We start from the raw sequence: 18,493 nt of genomic DNA, 5'->3' as shown, positions 1-18,493 counted from the left end.
CAGCTGAGAGCATCACAGTTTGAAGAAGTAACTCTTGTGTCCTCAGTTTCATTTTCAATTGGAAGCAGCTCGTGGCTGTGACACTGAAAGTAACTGGAGAATGAATCTTGAAAAGATGATTTGAATCAACATAGAATGAATGAGGTGAGACTAGCATATGTTGGAGCTGACCTTTATTTACACCTGACAGCCACGTTGCATGACACTTATCATATGAAGTAAGTTATAGTCTGAGAAACAAAGCTTACATGTAAATGTGCATTGTTAATACTCAAAAGGCATTCAGAGAACCCACAAAGTTAATCAAAATGTCAACACCCTCACCCCTCCCTCTCTTCCCACCCTTCCAGGCTTGCAAATGTAAAGTTAGAAACTAAATTATCTCCAACATAACTTTTTCCCATCATGTTGCCATCATCACCTTCTTCTCAAATTTCAACAGTGAATCATTGGGCAAATAATTTGTAAAACTGCAATCAGGATTGGATTAGTGAAAAAGTGAAAAATAAAATTTTATACTCACACATGGGTAGTTTAAGAAATGCAATCAACAAAATGTTTATTGAGGTATGATAACTGTCATGGGAACCAAGCGGAGGCTCACTTTTTGGGAATTAACCATTCGTCGGAAAAAGAGAAATGGGTGAGAGTTGATTTTGGGTGGTAGTGAGTCAGATGTGCCAGCGTCAGAGCGGGGTCAGTGTTAGGGAGCACGTGGAGTGGAAACGATTCATTTTGACACCTGATGAGAAGGATGTCAGGGTTCAGGAGTTATATCTCGAAAGGATCGGGCATAGTGAAAAAATGTGGATTTTAAGGAAACAAAAATAATACGACAATCAAGTGAAATGAAAAAATTAAAAGGTCAGTAGAATGAGAGAAAAAGGAGAAAGAACAAAGGGGAAGAAAGGAGAAGAGAAGAGAGAAGAGTTAAAGAAGGAGAGGTGGAAAATATAAAACGAAATTAAATGAAACAAGAAGGGCACTCGGTAGAGCACATACTTCTGCCAGGCAATGCCTGATCCACTAGAACATACATCGGGTCCAATACTATTTTGAAATATCATACTATGTATCGCTTTTGGCCCCATCTGTCGATGGTAAAGAATCACGTAAAAAAATTAAAAACTTCTCGGATACGGATTCGGATCGTCAGTAAAATCAAATCAATTTGTTTCTGTCACACACATCTAACCTGCCCACCAAGTTCCGTCCGAGTCCGTCCACAATTTTTTGGAGATATCCTGCTATATATCAGTTTAGCCCTATCTCTCAATGGTGAAGAATCACTTAAAAATTCTACTAGTCAGATCCAGATCCGGATCTTCACAAAATCGAATCATTTCGTCCTTGTCACACACTGAACCTGTCCACAAAATTTTATCCAAGTCCGTCCACAACTTTTAGAGATATCCTGCACACAAACAAACAAACCAGAAAGATGTCATGCATCCCATGATACTTGCGAAATCCATGAAACAAATTCGACCTAAAAATAATACGTGGTTGAATCCAATGACCAAATATGCAACTCTTTGTTACGGCTGTGGAAATTCGCAAACCACCATCCAGGTCCCGTAGGTGAGATATCTCTGTAAGTACATGTGGAGTTAGCCCCAAACCCGTTGTTTCGAGGGAATAAATGCGATTCATTCGGGCTGCGACGCTTTGAGTCAGTCGTTTTTCTTTCTCTATCTTTTATTTCAAATAAAAACCAATGAGAACGCTCGGTGGGCTTTTCGCGCCATTCTTCTCCACGTTTGGTGTGAGGGGAGAGAAGCGAGGGGAGGGCAGCTGGCGCTCGATTGGTGGATGCGCGGTGTGACGTGGCCAGGGAGGAGGAACGCCCCTCTTCGACACCTTTCTTGAAGCGCCTCAAAGGGGGGTGGAGCAAAGAACGGGGCGGAGCAACAGGGCGGAGCTCCGAGGATATAAAAGTCGGAGACGGGGGAAGCAGTTTTGTGGATGCTCTTGCTCGGTGGATATTCTTGCTGCGTGGTTGCTCTCGCTCTCGTCTTCCGGCTCGCTCGTCCTGGTGGCCCCTGGCCTGGTCTTTTGTGGGGCAGTTGCAAGACCCCGCTGGCAGGAAGGAGCATCCGCCATTCCCCTCTCCCGACTTCGGGCATCCACGTTTCCCCCCCCCCCCCATTCGCCCTGGGATAGCGCAGAACACTCGGTCTGTGGCGTCAAGTGGCCAACACGTGCAGGCGCGAGGCATGCAGGAGAGGACTCGCCTACCACGGCAGGGTACAGAGTCGCGGCCAGGCGGGACTACGTCGACGGATGTAGGAGAGGGACTCGACGGCCCAAAAGGGAAGTCACCATTTCTTTTCGGGGTTTTTTTTGTATGGAACTTGTGGCGCCGTGTCTTGTGAAGTAAAACTGTATAAGTGTTGTCGTGTGTCGTTCTTAGTCGGTTGTAGCTCTGCGTCGTCATTGCTTTATTGTTTTTCTTCTTGCATTTGCTTTATGTGCATTTCTGATTCTGTTTGGCTGTATATGTGTGCTTTGTGTCTGTGTCTGTGTGAATAAAGTTCTTGTGTGAACTTGTTCCCCGTTTCGCTGCATCCTTCCCTTTGTTGAATCTCCATCTTGCTTCACGTAAAAGGTTTGTAGTGGGCTTAATACGCCCGATAAGTAATCGGAACCGTCGAGGCCGACGATAACACCACTCGGTTATCCCGATAGTACGGAACGGACCACTTAAACGGCCCGTGTCCAGAGTCGACCTGCGGCGAGGTGCGATCGCCCGGTTTACCATCTGCATGGGTACTTAGGTAGGTCGAGTTTGGCAATCAATTGGCACGATCGTGGTGAGGCCGAAAGGCCCACCCGTGACTAGCTCCCAGCGTTAGTCCGAGAGGGTCACGACAGAATTGTCCGTCCGGTGGGCGACGTTCCGCGATTCGAGTCACGTGGCCGATCGCACGCCGGCGGGCGCAATTCGCAACATCTTTTTCAATTTTCAAGTCAATCAGATGAAAATTGACAATTTTAGAAATTTGGCCGATGTTGACCTCAACAGTACCTAGTGGTTGAATTAAACAGCCAAATATGCAAATCATCTTCAAATTTCAAGTCAATCGGATGAAAATTGACAATTTTAGAAATTTGACAAAGTTGTTTGACCTTTTAACCTCAAAAACAATGGGCTTCTTGCTTATGATGCTCTACCATGTAGGGAAGTTCCGTGAAGATCAGAATTTCCGGATGAGTTCAAGTCTCATAGCCTCCGATTACACCGTGTGGCCAAAAGCTTTGCAAAGAAATCATCTTCTTCTGCAGAGTGTATTAAATGCATAAGCAGTTGAGGATACATGGTAAAGGGGGTGGAGGGGTTGGGGGTGGGGGGGGGGTGGACAAGATTCATAGACCAATTAAAGATGATGAAAATGACGACCAGAATAGAGATGGTTCATACCATAAATTTGAAAAGGTTGTGTCAAGAATCCATAAATTCCTGATTAGAAGAGCAGAACTGACCCATTGGCATAAACCGGGCAACACCCTACTGACCTGCACAGCTGAAGTGGATGAAAACGGCAGAATGGAGGAGAGTAGGAAGACGAGGACAAAAAGGAACTTGAATTGGAAAAAGAACTGGCCAACAAAGAAGAAGAAGAAGAAATGAGTCTGACATCACTCAGAGAAGAAAATATTAAAAAAATACACCCGTGCGGGAGTGACGGTCATCTCTGCGAGAAACAAGCATGAGTTCCTGTTACTAGGGTGTAGTGTTCTCGGGTTAGGAGGGATTTTTGGCCAACTTTGAAGTCACGTGACGCGAAAACGAAAGCGAATATCTAAAATCCGGCCTGACCAAATCTTGATATTGTCCCATAGGTTCATATGCCACAATCAAATTCAAGATAACTTAAGAAATGTAGGAGGAGATAGATTTTGAAAATCGTCATTTTGCAACTACATGACGCAGTTTTCGCAAAATTCAAAGTCACGTGACTTGTACGTATTCGAAGATATCGGTATTCTTTCAAATGGACATGAAAGACAACGTCAGCTGCTATGCAATGACACCATTCACCAACTTTTACAATACCCAGTAGAGAATATATAGCCTAGCCTCCTGAAGGTAGGGCAGTTTTTGCAAAGTTTGAAGTCACGTGACACGAAAACGAAAGCGAAATTTGAAAATCTGTCCTGATGTAATTTAGATATTGTCCCATGCATTCATATGCCACAATCAAATTCAAGATTGCTTGAGAAATGTAGGAGGAGAGAGATTTTGAAAATCGTCATTTTCGCATTTTTTGCCAAATTTGAAGTCACGTGACACGAAAACGAAAGCGAATATCAAAAATCCGGCGCGACCAAATTTAGATATTGTCCCATAGATTTATATGCCACAATCAAATTCAAGATCGCTTGAGAAATGTAGGAGGAGAGATTTTGAAAATCGTCATTTTCGCATTTTTTGCCAACTTTGAAGTCACGTGACACGAAAACGAAAGCGAACATCGAAAATCCGGCCTGATGAAATTTAGATATTGTCCCATAGATTCAGATGCTATAATCAAATTCAAGATCGCTTGAGAAATGGCGGAGGAGATAGAATTTGAAAATCGTCATTTTCGCAAATTCAAAGGCCTCGTGACCTTGACCTTGACCTTCGGTGACCTTGAAAGTCATACCATCGTGTACGTATCATCGACCTCTATCAGGATCACTAATGACCAGATCTTCCGCTTCAACTTCATTGTGAACGGACGGACGGATCGTCACCTCTCCTCTCAACACCCATATTATTAGGTCATGCTCGAAGAGATGACCGAATGAACGATGACAAAATTAATAAGAGGAGAAAGCAAAACCACATGTTTTAAAATAACTCGAAAATATTGAACCACAAACAAGGGAAACAAAAGCAAAATGTATCAACCTGGTGTTGGCTTTGTGGTTAGGGTGGTGGGTAAGGGTGATCATTATTTGCCATTTCCTTGGGTCCTGAGTTCAAGCTCTGTAACCCGCTGAATTAACACCAGGGGGTTGACTCAGCCTATCATCCTTCCGAGGTGGGCAAAATGAGTACCAGTGTAGCAGCCAAAAGGCTGCACACGAAGGGGAGGGGTATTGATGGATTGATTAAATCTGGTATTGGTGTGGCACAGACATGATGGGCCGAATAGCGTCCTCCTCTTGTGCCTTAATTCCTTGTAAAAATCAAATCCCCCTGAAAAAGATAAACCAGAAGATTTTTGGAAAGGACTTTATGAAGATCCAAAATAACACACAAAGAGGAATATTGGAGCCAAAACTTGGAAAAGAAAAAGCATCACCTAAAGGAAATTTCCCCAGTGATATTTGATGAAGACATAAATTTACAAAATGCCAAATTTAAAAGCCCAGACCCAGATGGAATCCCAAATTTCTGGCTAAAGCAGCTAAATGCTCTACACAGTCACTATGCTCAAGCATTCAACAAACGTATCCAAAGGGAAAAGGTAATGCATGAGTGGCTCACAGAAAGTAACACATTCCTCATCCCAAAATCTGAAGAAACCCAACTACCGCACAAGTATATACGAACAACACGGCGACCAACAACATGCAAACCTCAAACGGGAATCATCACAGAAATGGTGTACCACCACACCACCCCAAGAAGGCCTTAAAGGTAGAAGAAAAAAAGATGTGAGAGAGAGGATGCTCTGGAATATTGGACCACCAAATACTAAACAAGGCCACACACACACACACACACACACACACACACACACACACACACACACACACACACACACACACACACACACACACACACACACACACACACACACACACACACACACACACACACACACACACACACACACACACACACACACTTTTCCCTGCTAAAGCAGAGGTTAGCCTTGTGGGCCCTATGACAATCTTCTCCACATCTCCCCTTCTTAATCCCCTTGCCCACATTTCCTCTTCCACCACCTTTAGCCAAGTTTTTCTCGATCTTCCCCGTCCTCCACTTCCAACTACACTCATTTCCAACACTCCTCTCACCCAGTCACTTTCATCCTTCCTCAACAAATGACCCAACCATCTCAACCTGTTTCTCTTCACAACCTCCATCACAGACTCTATTCCCATCATCTTCCGCAGGTCATCATTTGTCTTCCTCTCCCTCTCAACAATACTCCATACATCCACCGAACCATTCGCATTTCCACCCTTTGTTGCTGCTCCATGTTCAGTACCCATGTCTCACTCCCATAAATCATCATACTCCTCACACATGTAGCATACACCTTTCCCTTCAGCTTCAACGACACTCCCCTCTTCGTCAGCACGCCACTCAGTTCCCGAAACTTCTTCCATGCACATCTCACTCTAGCAACCGTCGAAGAGTCTGATCCACCTTCTCCATTCAGCATGTCTCCGAGATAGCAAAATGTTTTCACCCCTTCCAGCTTCACACCATCTCCAAGATCCAACTCAACAATTCCTTCATCTGCTGCTCCCTCGATGCACACCTTACACTTGAATGTAGCTGCCACACTGGTTAATGACCCTCTCACCCCACTACATTTTCGATGAACCCATTCAGCACACATTGTACACTGAATGGAGTTCACTCCGACACCCTTCCTGCACACAGCACACGGCCACTTCCCAGTCCTTTCCACCTCACCACATGCTTTACCACTTGCCATCACCTTCGTCTTTCCGATATTCACCTTCAAACCTTTTGCCTCCATACACTCCTTCCACTTGTTTGTCTTCTCCATCAGTCCATCCATACTCTCTGCAATCAACACCAGATCATCTGCATACAGCAGCTCCCACGGTAAACCCTCCTTTACCCTCCGAGCCAGCACCTCCATCACAACTACAAATAGAAGTGGACTTAGTACCGACCCCTGGTGCACTCCTACCCTCACCTCAAACTCACCACTGTTCCCATCCTTCGTCCTTAAAGCTGTGCGTGCTCTCTCGTACATTGCCATCACTACTCTGATCAACCATTCCTCCACTCCTAACTTCCTCAATGGCCATGTCATAACTTCACGTGGAACCCTATCAAATGCTTTCTCCAGATCAACAAACCCAAAAAACAACTTCTTCCTCTTCTCCATGTACTTCTCCTGCAACTGCCTTACAATAAAAATTGCATCTGTCATTCCTCTTCCTGGCATAAATCCAAACTGCATTTCGTCAATCTTTATCTTCTTCCTTATCCTCTTCTCCAACACCCTTTCCAATACCTTCATTCCATGCTCCAATAACTTTATTTCTCTATAGGAGCTACAGTCCAGAGGGTCACCTTTCCCCTTGTACAGAGGGACGAGGGTACTCAGTTTCCAATCCACTGGAATGCGGCCTTCTTTCACCACCAGATTACAGATCTCTGTCATTCTCTTCACACCCCAACTTCCCACTGCCTTCACCATATCGCCCACAACTCCCGTCGGCCCTCCTGCTTTTCTACTCTTCATTGCTCTTATAGCTTCCTCAACTTCCTTCTCAGTTATCTTCTCTTCTGGTCCAAAAACTGGGTTACTCTCGATGTTGCTATCCCATTCATTTTCAACATTCAACAGCCTTTCCATATATCTCTTCCATCTTCCTTTAATTCCATCTGAATCCACAACGATTTGTCCCACTTCATCCTTCAAGCAACTCACCCCCGTCACATCAAACCTCTCTCTCGCTATCTGCTTTGCAATCCTGAATACCGCTTTCTTACCCTCCTCCGAACATTTTCCTATGGGCCTCCTGCGCCTTTGCTACCTCTTTCTTTGCAGCCTTCTTGGCTACCTTATAAAACTTTCATGAGCTGCCTCTTCTTCCACCGTATTCTTTGCCTTTTGCCATTCCTTGTTCTTCCTCTTCTCTTCAATCATCTTTCCAACTTCATCACCCCACCACCATGTTTCCGAGTTCCTCAGTGGTCCTTTTGTCCATCCACATACCTCACCAATGGCTCCCAATAGACTATCTTTCATTGACATCCAACCACTTTCAAGCTCAAGCACATCATCTTCAACCATACTCAGCCCCTCTCTTAATGCTTCCTTCACCGTCGCCTCTTTCAACCTCCACAAACAAACAAGTGTCGCCTCTTCAAACAAGGCCAGACTCAAAAAGTGAAAAACGAGAAGATCCAAATTGTTCACAGCATGTACAAAAAAAGCTTTAGACAATGTGTCACGTTCATGGATCATAAAATGCATGCACGTATACAAGATAAACCGCCAAGTAACGAAACTGATTGATAAAGCAAAGGAACACTGGAATATCACATTTATATTACAGCACTTACATAGTCTTTATTTGTATTCTCTCCCTATTACCTTCAATTCCTATTTTCCCCACTTTTCCAACGTTCCCCATCCCTCTCAACTTAACATTCTGTCTCTTGTCTGAAATCCAAAACAAAAAAACAAACAAACAAAAAAACAAACAAACAAAAAAAACTACCTTTCTCCTTGCATACCCACGAGGCCCGATCCTCCTTCTTCTTCCACTTCTTCTTCTTCCTCCTCCTGCCGGCACACCATCTTTATTCAACTTCAGCTGACCCACTCTCGCCATTACCTTCACAATTTCTTCCCACAACCTTCCGTTCCCGAATCTTACCTATTCTTCAAAAATTAATAATCTTCCTTGTATCCTTTCGATCTATACACCTCTTGAAACCACTTGCCTATCTCCATCCTCTTCCTGATACGATTTATCGACCCAGCAGCTTCACTCTTTGTTTACAGTTCCAAATTCACCACACACGTCCACGACTTTACTTCAACCTTCCCTTTTCCAAATGTTACGCAATCCTTATTTAAAATAAATAAATTCACTTTTGACTATACACCTCCCATAGCCACATGCTTCTTCCACGTGATCTGTTTCCACCCACTGCGTTTACCGATCCAAATTCACCATTCACTTCACAATTTTTTCTGCAACCTCCCAAGACCTGATTTGATGAAAACTCTCTCTCAAAAAAATAAAATGATAAGAAGAAGAAGAAAAGAAGAAGAAGAGGAATAATAATAAGAAGAAGCTCTTATAATGCTTCATCTTCCTCTTTCACACATGTGGTACTCATTACTCCATCATAATGCACAACTCTTCTTCCACCTCAACAGACTGCTCTCAATTCAACCTTTCCCCCAAACCTTGCCTAAAAAAATCCCACTGTTACAGCGTTTCTTCTCTCCATTCTCTGAATTTGCTTTTATTGCATCCATCAAGAAATGTCTTTAATTGCATCTCTGACCTAAAAAAAACCCCCAGCTTGCAATGAGTGTTCACTTTCCGTCAACCATTCGTTTTTTTTCTCACTTCAGTGCCAACTCACTCCTCTCACCCCTCCCTCTCAAAGCAACTATCACACTCTTCTCCCTCCAAGCATCCCTCTCACCTTTCTCAACCCCCCCAGCTTTCTCACTCAACTCTCCCCACTCACCTTTATCCCACCATTCACTCCCCTCACGCACCCTTCTCAAAGTTTTCCCCCCTCTCATCCACAAAGCTGCCTCCTTCCCCTGCCCTCTCACCTCCATCTCTTCACTCCACCTCCTCAAATCCTCAATTGCCTTCTGCCCCTCTGTTGCCCCGCCCCTCTCCCCCAGCACCACAGAGCCTTTTCTCCTCCTCATCCAGCCCTCTCCCCTTGCTATTCTGCAATTCCCCACACTCTTTCAACAACTCTCCTTACCTCCCCCCCCATACTCCCTTGTCCTACCCTCCGCTTCCCCTCCCATCCCCTGCTCCCAAAGCCTCCTCCCATCCCACTTCATTAACAGTGTGGACCTCAAATATCCGGGACCTTCACTCAAAACTTACAGATATTTCCATACAGGTTTCCACTGACAAACCAGACATAATCTGCCAAACAGAAACTTTCCTCCCTCCTGATGTCTCTGACTCGCGAGTATATCTCCCTGGTTACTCCCTCCTCCCGTGTGATAGACCTGAGCCTCGTCCTGGTGGAGTTGCTCTCTTCATCAAAGACTGCATTCCTCACTCTCAATGCCCTGCCCTCACTCCCCCACACCCTCAGGAATACCTCTGGCTACGACTTCCCCTCCACTCCCATCTCATGTTTCGATGTGTACTGCACCATCCACCAAACAGTGATGACTCCATCTATACCTCACTATCTGAAAACATGGACCAACTTCTATCATCTCATCCAAACTCTCTCTTCCTCTTATGTGGTGACTTCAATTGTCATCATGCCAGTTGGCTCGGTGTGGCTACCTCTCTCACCTGACATGGCTCTTCAGCAAAAGCTTTCTGCGACTCATCGGGACTGACTCAGTTGGTCAATTTCCCGACCCGGATCTCAACCAATGGTACTCCATCTCTTCTGGATCTGATTTTGACAAATTTCCCTGAAAATATCTTCTGTTCCACCGCTCCAATCAGTTCTTCCGACCACTTGCTTGTCAAAGTGGACATCTCTCTGGCTGTTATAAGAGAACCACATCAGCACCGTCGAGTCTGGCATTTCACTCATGCCGACTGGCAGGGCCTCCAAGCAGCCATCAAACTTATCCCCTTTAGTCTTCAGTTGTCCTACCCTTCCTCCCGCCCTTGGTTTACTGAAGCTTGTGGTGAGGCAGTTGTCCTGAAACAACTTGCCTTTGCCTCATGGAAAGCAAACCCAACTGAGGGTTATCTCAGTTCCTTCCACAAAGCTCGGAACAAGTGTGTATCTCCCCTCAGGAGAGCCAGAAAACACCATCCTTCTAAGCTCAAGTCTGAACTCACAAACCTCGATTCCTTCTCCTATCCTGGTGGTATCTAATCAAATCTGTTTCTGATGTATATACCCCCTCCATCCCCTCCCTTACCGCAAATGGCCGCACTGCTGATACAGCACCTGAAAAGGCTGAATGCCTAAACTTGGTGTTTGCATCAAAATCTTGTGTCCAAAACCCATCGCTTTCTGTACCCACCTGACCCAGTCACACCCAACTGTCCCTGGACTCTGTGTCCTTTTTTCCTGACAAGGTGCAGAGCTTGCTGTCAAACCTCGACTCAGATTCTGCAACTGGTCCAGACGGCATCAGCCCACGTGTCCTAAAAACCTGTTCCTCTACACTTGCTCACCCTCTCTCTGTTCTATTCACCCTCTCATTTCCTCAAAGCCATCTGCCATCTGCTTGGAAATCAGCAAACATCACTGCCCTGCATAAAAAGGTGCAAAAACAGATCCCTGCAACTTCAGACCAATCATCCTTCTCCAAATCATCAGCAAGGTTATGGAATCCATCATTGCTTCAGACATTAAATCCTTCCTCTTCTCCAATGGCTTGATTTCCGATCATCAAGTTGGTTTCAGACCAGGTCACTCTACCCTGGATATGCTGCTTCTGCTCTCCCAACAATGGACGGAGGTCCTCAATGCCGGACATGAAATCAGAGCCATATTCCGAGACATATCGTGTGCTTTTGACACAGTCTGGCACCCTGACCTGCTCACCAAACTCTCTTTCCATGGTATCCAAGGCCATCTCCACTCATGACTCACAGACTTCCTCTCCTGACGCAGTCAACGTGTGGCCCTAAATGGAGTTCTTTCATCCCCTCTTCCTGTCCATGCTGGAGTTCCTCAAGGCAGTGTTCTAGGCCCTGTTCTTTTTCTGGTTTTCATCAACAATCACTCTGACTCTCTGGAAAAATCCTCTTTGTCTCTTTGCTGATGACTCCACCCTCTGTCATCCATCAGACTGGCAATCAGCAGCTCCTTCGCTCACAGCAGATATGGGTAAAATCTCAAACTGGTCCAACACGTGGAACATGTCTTTCAATCCAAATAAATCTCACACTCTCTCTATGTCTCTCCAAAAGGACCATTTGGCAACCCCGCCCCCATCCACTTTCACAGCAATCCGCTGGAAGAAGTCCTTTCTTTCAAGCTTCTGTGTCTCACTATTTGTCATGATATTTCCTGGGAAAGCCACATTTCCAACCTGGCCTCTAAAGCCAGTCGCCGACTGGGAATCCTCCATCGTGCAAAGTCCTTCCTCGGCCCACCTGAGCTCCTGACCACGTACAAAGCTTTTGTCCGTAGGCTGATGGGGTACTGCTGTCCCCTAAGGGCTGGTGCTCCTGCCGACCACCTTTCTCGGCTTCACGCTGTGGAAACCAAGGCATTTCGGATCATTGGCATCTCCTGCGATGAGGCTGAATCTTTGGGACTCTCTTTCTCACCGCAGGCACGTCGGTGGTCTTTCTGTCCTCTATGGTCTCCCCCCCCCGCTGTGTCTGTGATTTGTCCCCACCATATTTCCGCAGGGTGCTCAAGGTCAGCCATCAACCCACTTATCGTAAATCTACCAACATCACGAATCGCTGCTCACCTTCACTCCTTCATTCCTCTTTTTCCCACCTTTGGAATAAACTCCCTCACTTTGTTCAATCCCATTCTTCCCTCCAGGCCTTCAAAACAGCTGTTCACCACCACCTCTTATCGTCCCCCATCCAAATCTTCGATCTTTTCTACACTCACTAATCCATCCCAAACCCACCTCCTTCAAATTCCCTGCTATCCTTCCTGAAAGTCCCTGTAATGTCCATGTTGTATACCCCGTGTCCCCCTCCCCCCCAATCCCTCTTCCTTCCACAGATCTAATGTCTCTGTTCCCCACTGGTTTGGCCTTACCACTCCCGGACGTCTTGTCTCATGCCCCCCTTGCTGTGTGTTGAGTGTTAGCTCTCATACGAGCCTTGACAAGGTATCTATCTATAATTCCAGCAATGTGTGTGTGTGTGTCTGTCTGCGACCGCCGTTTCTCGATGACCGCCGGTCCGATCTGATTGAAACTTGCCAGGAATATTGCCGGGGACCCACTGATGTGCCTTTTCGAGGTTTGATATCAATCGGACAAGCGGTTCCCAAGTTACGGCCATTTATCTGTCGACCAATGACAAGACACGGTGCTATGACATCACGAATGACGTCACAATTAATGTTTATTTATTTTTATTTTATTTGCACGATTGACGGTCCGATCTGATTGAAACTTGCCAGGAATATTGTCGGGGACCCGCTGATGTGCCTTTTCAAGATTTGATATTAATCGAACAAGCGGTTCCCAAGTTACGGCCATTTATCTGTCGACCAATGACAAGACACGGTTCTATGACATCACGAATGACGTCACAATTAATGTTTATTTATTTATTATTTTTTTATTTATTTTGCACGATTGACAGTCCGATCTGATTGAAACTTGCCAGGAATATTGCTGGAGACCCGCGGATGTGCCTTTTTGAGGTTTGATATTAATCGGACGAGCAGTTCCCAAGTTAGGCCATTTATCTGTCGACCAATATCTGCGAGAGAGGGAGACGGGAGAGGGGGGATGAGAGTGGGGGTGAGAGAGGTGGGGCGAGAGAGGAGGGGGAGAGAGGAAGTGTGAGACTAGGGGGGAGAGAGGGGGTGGGAGTGGGGACGAGAGAGAGAGCAAGGGAGAGGGACGGGAGAGGGGGTGTGAGAGAGGGTGTGGGAGTGGGGGTGAGAGAGAGGAGCGAGGGAGAAGGGCAAGAGAGAGGGGCGAGAGAGGAGGAAGGAGAGAGGAGGGGCGAGACTATGGGTGAGAGAGGGAGGGAGAGAGGGAGAGAGGGGGAGAGAGGGAGGGAGAGAGGGGGAGAGAGGGGGAGAGAGAGGGGGAAAGAGAGGGGGGCAAGAGAGGGGAGGGAGAGAGGGGGAAAGAGGGGGTGAGAGAGAGGGGCATCACAATTCAAGAGAGGGGAGAGAGGAGGGGGCGAGAGAGGGGGTTGAGAGTGGGGGCGAGAGAGGAGGGGGGGAGAGAGGAGGGGCAAGACTAGGGCGGAGCGAGGGGGGGCGAGAGAGAGAGGGGGCGTCACAATTCTTCTTCATTTGATATGACGTCACAATTGACGCTGGAAATCTGAATATGTTTCCCAAGTGTTTCCCACGTTATGGCCATTTATGATGCGGTTGGTCCGATCAAATTGAAATAATGCCCCAATCCAGTCATCGTTTACGCACCTACGGGCCCGTACTGGTACAAAAAAAGCACTTAAATTACAGAATGAGAAATTGAAATCCCAAGAGTGAAGAATGAAGATATGACGTGGGATCTTCCAAGGAAACAGCCTTTCCCCCCTCCTGTTTTGCCTTCCGCTGCACCCACTGCGTAACCTCATTAAGGTGGAGGGACAGGAATACACCCTCACACCAAAGAGACAGTAAAGGTGACATCTACTATACATGGATGATTTAATGCCCTTCGCACCGAATGACGAACAATTAACCGAACAACTGAAATTAGTGAAATGGTACTTTGGCCACATTCAAAAGGATTTTGGCCCAGTTCAGTGTGCCAAATGCACATTAGTACAAGGTAGACGAACAGAAACAGGAAACATAACAATCCACCGAAATACAACAATACACGAGCTAGAAAAGGAAGCATCATACAAATACCTCGGAGGAGAAGAGCACTACCAAATATGTCACAAACAAATGTGAAAAACAATTACCAAAGAATACCTGTGTAGAACAAAACTGATCCTGAAAACATGCCTCTCTCTTTCCCCAAGGAACAAAATCAAAGCCATAAACCAACTAGCAGTACCAGTATTCCAATACAGCTGCAGACTAATAAACTGGCTACAAGCAGAAATCAATAAACTAGATATCAAAACAAAAAAACTCCTCACCATCCACAAAATGTTCCACAAAAACTAGTGTAAACCAGGAATGTAGTTGCCGAGACGAGAAAGAGGTAGCAGCATGTCGGAGCTCAATCAAGTGCACAGATTGTCAACTGCAGGATTGGCTGAGTATGTGAAAAGTTCAACACACTACCAAATCCAATTTGCATGCAAACACGAAGACAGCAAGCAAGAAAATGTATTCCTAACCCACCTTACAAAATTTTCAAAGACAGATATGAATGGAAGATGTCACACATGAAACTGAAAAAGTAATGAATACAGCCCAAACGATTGCAAAAAATACAAAAATAAAAACATGAAGTGAAATATCAACAGATACAACTGGGAGAATGATAAAAGAGCAGGGAGATTATTAAAAAAACAAAAAAAAAAGAGTTCGACAGATTGGACAGAGACAAAGAAAGCTGATTAGAATGGCTTAGAGGTCAGCCTAACTGAGCTGGAGAATAAAATCGCAATAAATGCCCAAGACCAAGGACACTATATGAATGGCTTCAAGAAAATGGCGGAACTGAGTCAATCGGACAAGTACAGGTTTTGCAAGGTAGAAATAGAAAGTACGAGTCACCTCGATCGGGAGGTAAAAAAGCTCATGTCAGAACAGCTGTACACACAAAGGCACAACAGGGTTTGTCGAGTAATCCACTGACACATCTGGAAAATTTTCAACATCCAGTTTCAAAAAAATCATAGAAACATGAACCAAAAGCAATCATTGAAAACAAGCACATGATACTCAGGTACGACCTGATGATCCCATCGGCCATGATCATAGAAAACAAAGCACTGTGACCCGATATAGGACTTCAATACAAAAACAGAAAAGGCGGCATTGCTAATTGAGGTGTCAGTACCCAGCAATTTTGGCCTCAACAACGCAGCAATCAAGAAAATGACCAAATACAAAGACCTCAAAAACTAAGTCAAAAGATCCTGGAATTTGAAGAACGTTGAAATTGTACCAGTGATAATTCTAAATGGCAAAGAAGAACTTTATGGAGATATTAAATACCATCCTAGGGAATACTACTACAAACAAACTACAGTTGGAAGCTGTCGGGCTCAGTGACGATCCTGAAAAGAGCCCGAGGACAAAACTTCACAGCTTGATTCATGAATTGTGATTCTTTTTCAAAATGGAACTGGATACTTCGAGCCCTGGGAGGACTCTGTTCCGCCTTCTGAAAAAACAGCAAATGGAAACAACCACCAAAAAAACACACACGTGGGGAAAGGGGAATCTTTCTCCAAACTCCCTGCATGACTAGGACACCTTGCCCCCACCTAACTTTGGTCTTCTCAGTGGAGACAATATAATTACATAAATTTCCCAAAATTAATTATTTTTACAAGTTCTCCAAATAAAAAGTTCACATCAACCTTGAAACGCCCTCCTTTGCTCGTGTGACATGAAAGGTTTGCTTCACCCCACACTACTCCATCATTTCAAGTGATATTGTAAGTTTGATACAAATTGAAGTAGTTTCAGTGGCAAATTGCACATTCATAAAATACGACAGGCAGACACATGGGCAGGCCTGTTTAAACAGTTTATTTCATGAAGAGAACATTTCACTCGTTGGCACATGCTATGCAGGAAACGTTTCTCTCCCGATAAAAGGACTTATGTACAACTTCCAAAATGTTTGTTTTTTAATACATAACTTGTGCTCCAGAGTAGGTTAAAGTTGTTTTTATTCTTTTTTGTGACGTCCATTTTCACAAATGATAAAGGCTTCAAAAACTGAAAATGCTCCCAAAGTAAACATTGAAAACAAACTATTTACAACACTCCAACTTGCCCTTCAAAGTCATGATTGTAACGTGCTCTGCTGTCATCCTCATTTCACAAAATATGAGCGAATTTCTCACTTCGTTTTGAAATCACAACGATGTACATTAGATAAAGTTGAACACCAAAAATCCACAAGACAAGCAGACGACAACATAGTTCGGTAATAAAACTATTTTATACACCGTCCCCCTTTGTGTTTTACCAAATAATGATATAAATAAAAACATCACACGTGCTTTATGAATATAGACAACCTTGCAAATAATTTGGTGTTTCTAACTCATATTATGACTACAGGTATACTTTTACAGTAATAGTAACACTCTAACAGTAATAAATGCTGCCTTTCACATGACTGTAGTTTGGATTATATTGATATTATAAAAATGTGCTGATGCTTGTTCATTGCAGCTATACATCATCTACAAACACAATTGTACAGTCCTATGTTCACGATCATTTTGCACATGAAAACAATGCAATGCATCAGTGCTTCGACCAATCTGTTTTGGAGATTATTTTGAAAGGGCATTCTGCTACAAAAAGTATACGTTTCTTTTGGAATTATTTTACATTGACACGTGATTTGTAAACAATTTTATACAATTCAAAAACATTTTTTCCCACAGCAGGTTCCATTGCCACTGGATTGTCATCGAATCTGTCACGGACCGGGGCAGATATTGAAACCTTTGGATTGTCCTGAAGATATTATAATATGTATGACTCTAAATGTGCTAGTCGAACAAAAATCAAGTTTCTTTAAAGCTATTTTATTGATATTGAAACCCTTGGATCAAATCACAAAATAGAATGATATTGAGTATAAATAGTGATAAAATATCACACATCTTTTGTGAAAGAAAGTTTAATTGAAAGTCACAAAAACACATGAATGTGTGAGTTAACAACAAGGTGCAACAGGCTCATTTGGCAGATGTCAAATCCATTGTATTTGAAGAGAATTCTGAGCCATAGTGCTACACCAGTGTGTCTTTTGTACCATAACCAGGAAGCATTGTCATGGTTCCTGACACTTGGCCTTTGGAAATTGGAGCTGAACAATTGATGATAGGCCCATTTGCCTGTCCAGCCCATGAGGCAAAATGTCCTTGCAGGTACTCTGGGTTGTCAACGCTAATTGCATTTGCTGTGGATTTTTCTCCACACGGCACGTCTCGCCACTTTCTTTGACCATCTTGGCTTGCCACTGCTGTGCTGGTCATCATCTCAGTCACTCTCGCTTTGCTGCACCTTGGTGGATACCCATGTCGAATTGTATTTTCTGTCACCATGGTCATGGGATCAATGGTATATGTCTGTTGGTAGCCTTGTGAACCTGCCATCACTGAATTATAACTGCTTGATATTCCTGTTAGGCCTGAAGAATCAGCTCTGCCTCTAAGGGTATCTCGGATAAGTGTCCCATCATGATGGAGATTCCCACTCTGATTTGAAAATATGGTTGTTGCCACAGGCTGCATTCTGTTATATGCTGGCCTAAATCCTGAACTTGCATACATTGCATGCTGAGTTGAATTTTTGGGTGGCTCTGTCATTGTTGACGTCACTAATGAATCGGCAACTGAACTCGCTTGGCTTTCCCATCGATTCCCTGATGTCAGGACAGGTACAGCAGATCCAATTCTTGGTCCCGGCTCAGTGGGTGATAGCAGCTGTTTCAAACTGCTGACTGCATTGCAAATTGGTACATCCAGCTTGGGGGTGTTCTTGATAGTTGAATCTTGTGCAGACAGATTTATACTCTGGTTGTAAAGGCTGAGTGGGTCACAACTTTTGCCAATGAGGTGCTTTAAATTGACCTTATTCAATGGATCTAGTGCTTTCCCAGGCTTTAATAGGCCTTGTGTAGATTGCCTAGGCAACGAAAGTATTATGCTTGAAGAAATGGCTGGCTTTGTGCTTTGACCTTTTTGCGGCGTTGGTTGACTGCATGCAGTATATTTTGGATTCTCCACCAGACCTGCATTGTTGTTGATATACCAGGTATCTGACAAGTTCTCC

General features: G+C 44.4%; 2 protein-coding genes across 6 annotated transcripts in view; both read right to left on the bottom strand.

The window, feature by feature from the left end:
- Nucleotides 1–8,601, bottom strand: part of LOC147028736 (uncharacterized) — a 78,337-nt gene extending 69,736 nt beyond the window's left edge. Inside the window, exons 1-2 of one of the 2 annotated variants that reach the window (XM_085876504.1) lie at nt 8,434–8,601; nt 3,517–3,600 (exon numbers count right to left, since the gene is read on the bottom strand). In XM_085876504.1, the coding sequence (XP_085732630.1) occupies nt 3,517–3,600; nt 8,434–8,513 (164 nt within the window). In that variant the 5' untranslated portion in view covers nt 8,514–8,601. The remainder of the gene's footprint in view (nt 1–3,516; nt 3,601–8,433) is intronic. The other variant, XR_015056947.1, reaches the window with a different exon arrangement.
- Nucleotides 8,602–16,209: 7,608 nt separating this feature from the next.
- The window catches only part of LOC147028733 (receptor tyrosine-protein kinase erbB-4-like), a 787,552-nt gene continuing 785,268 nt past the window's right edge, over nt 16,210–18,493 (bottom strand). For all 4 annotated transcript variants that reach the window (XM_085879397.1, XM_085879399.1, XM_085879401.1 and 1 more), the window contains one exon: nt 16,210–18,493. This exon is cut by the window's right edge and continues 112 nt beyond it. In XM_085879397.1, the coding sequence (XP_085735523.1) occupies nt 17,449–18,493 (1,045 nt within the window). In that variant the 3' untranslated portion in view covers nt 16,210–17,448.

This window comes from Eptatretus burgeri, chromosome 4 (assembly GCF_056783735.1).
Source record: "Eptatretus burgeri isolate ZD-2024b chromosome 4, Ebu_testis_v1, whole genome shotgun sequence".
Lineage (NCBI taxonomy): Eukaryota > Metazoa > Chordata > Myxini > Myxiniformes > Myxinidae > Eptatretus > Eptatretus burgeri.
Note: the sequence above shows the minus strand (reverse complement) of the source record. Positions and strands in the feature narration are given on the sequence as shown.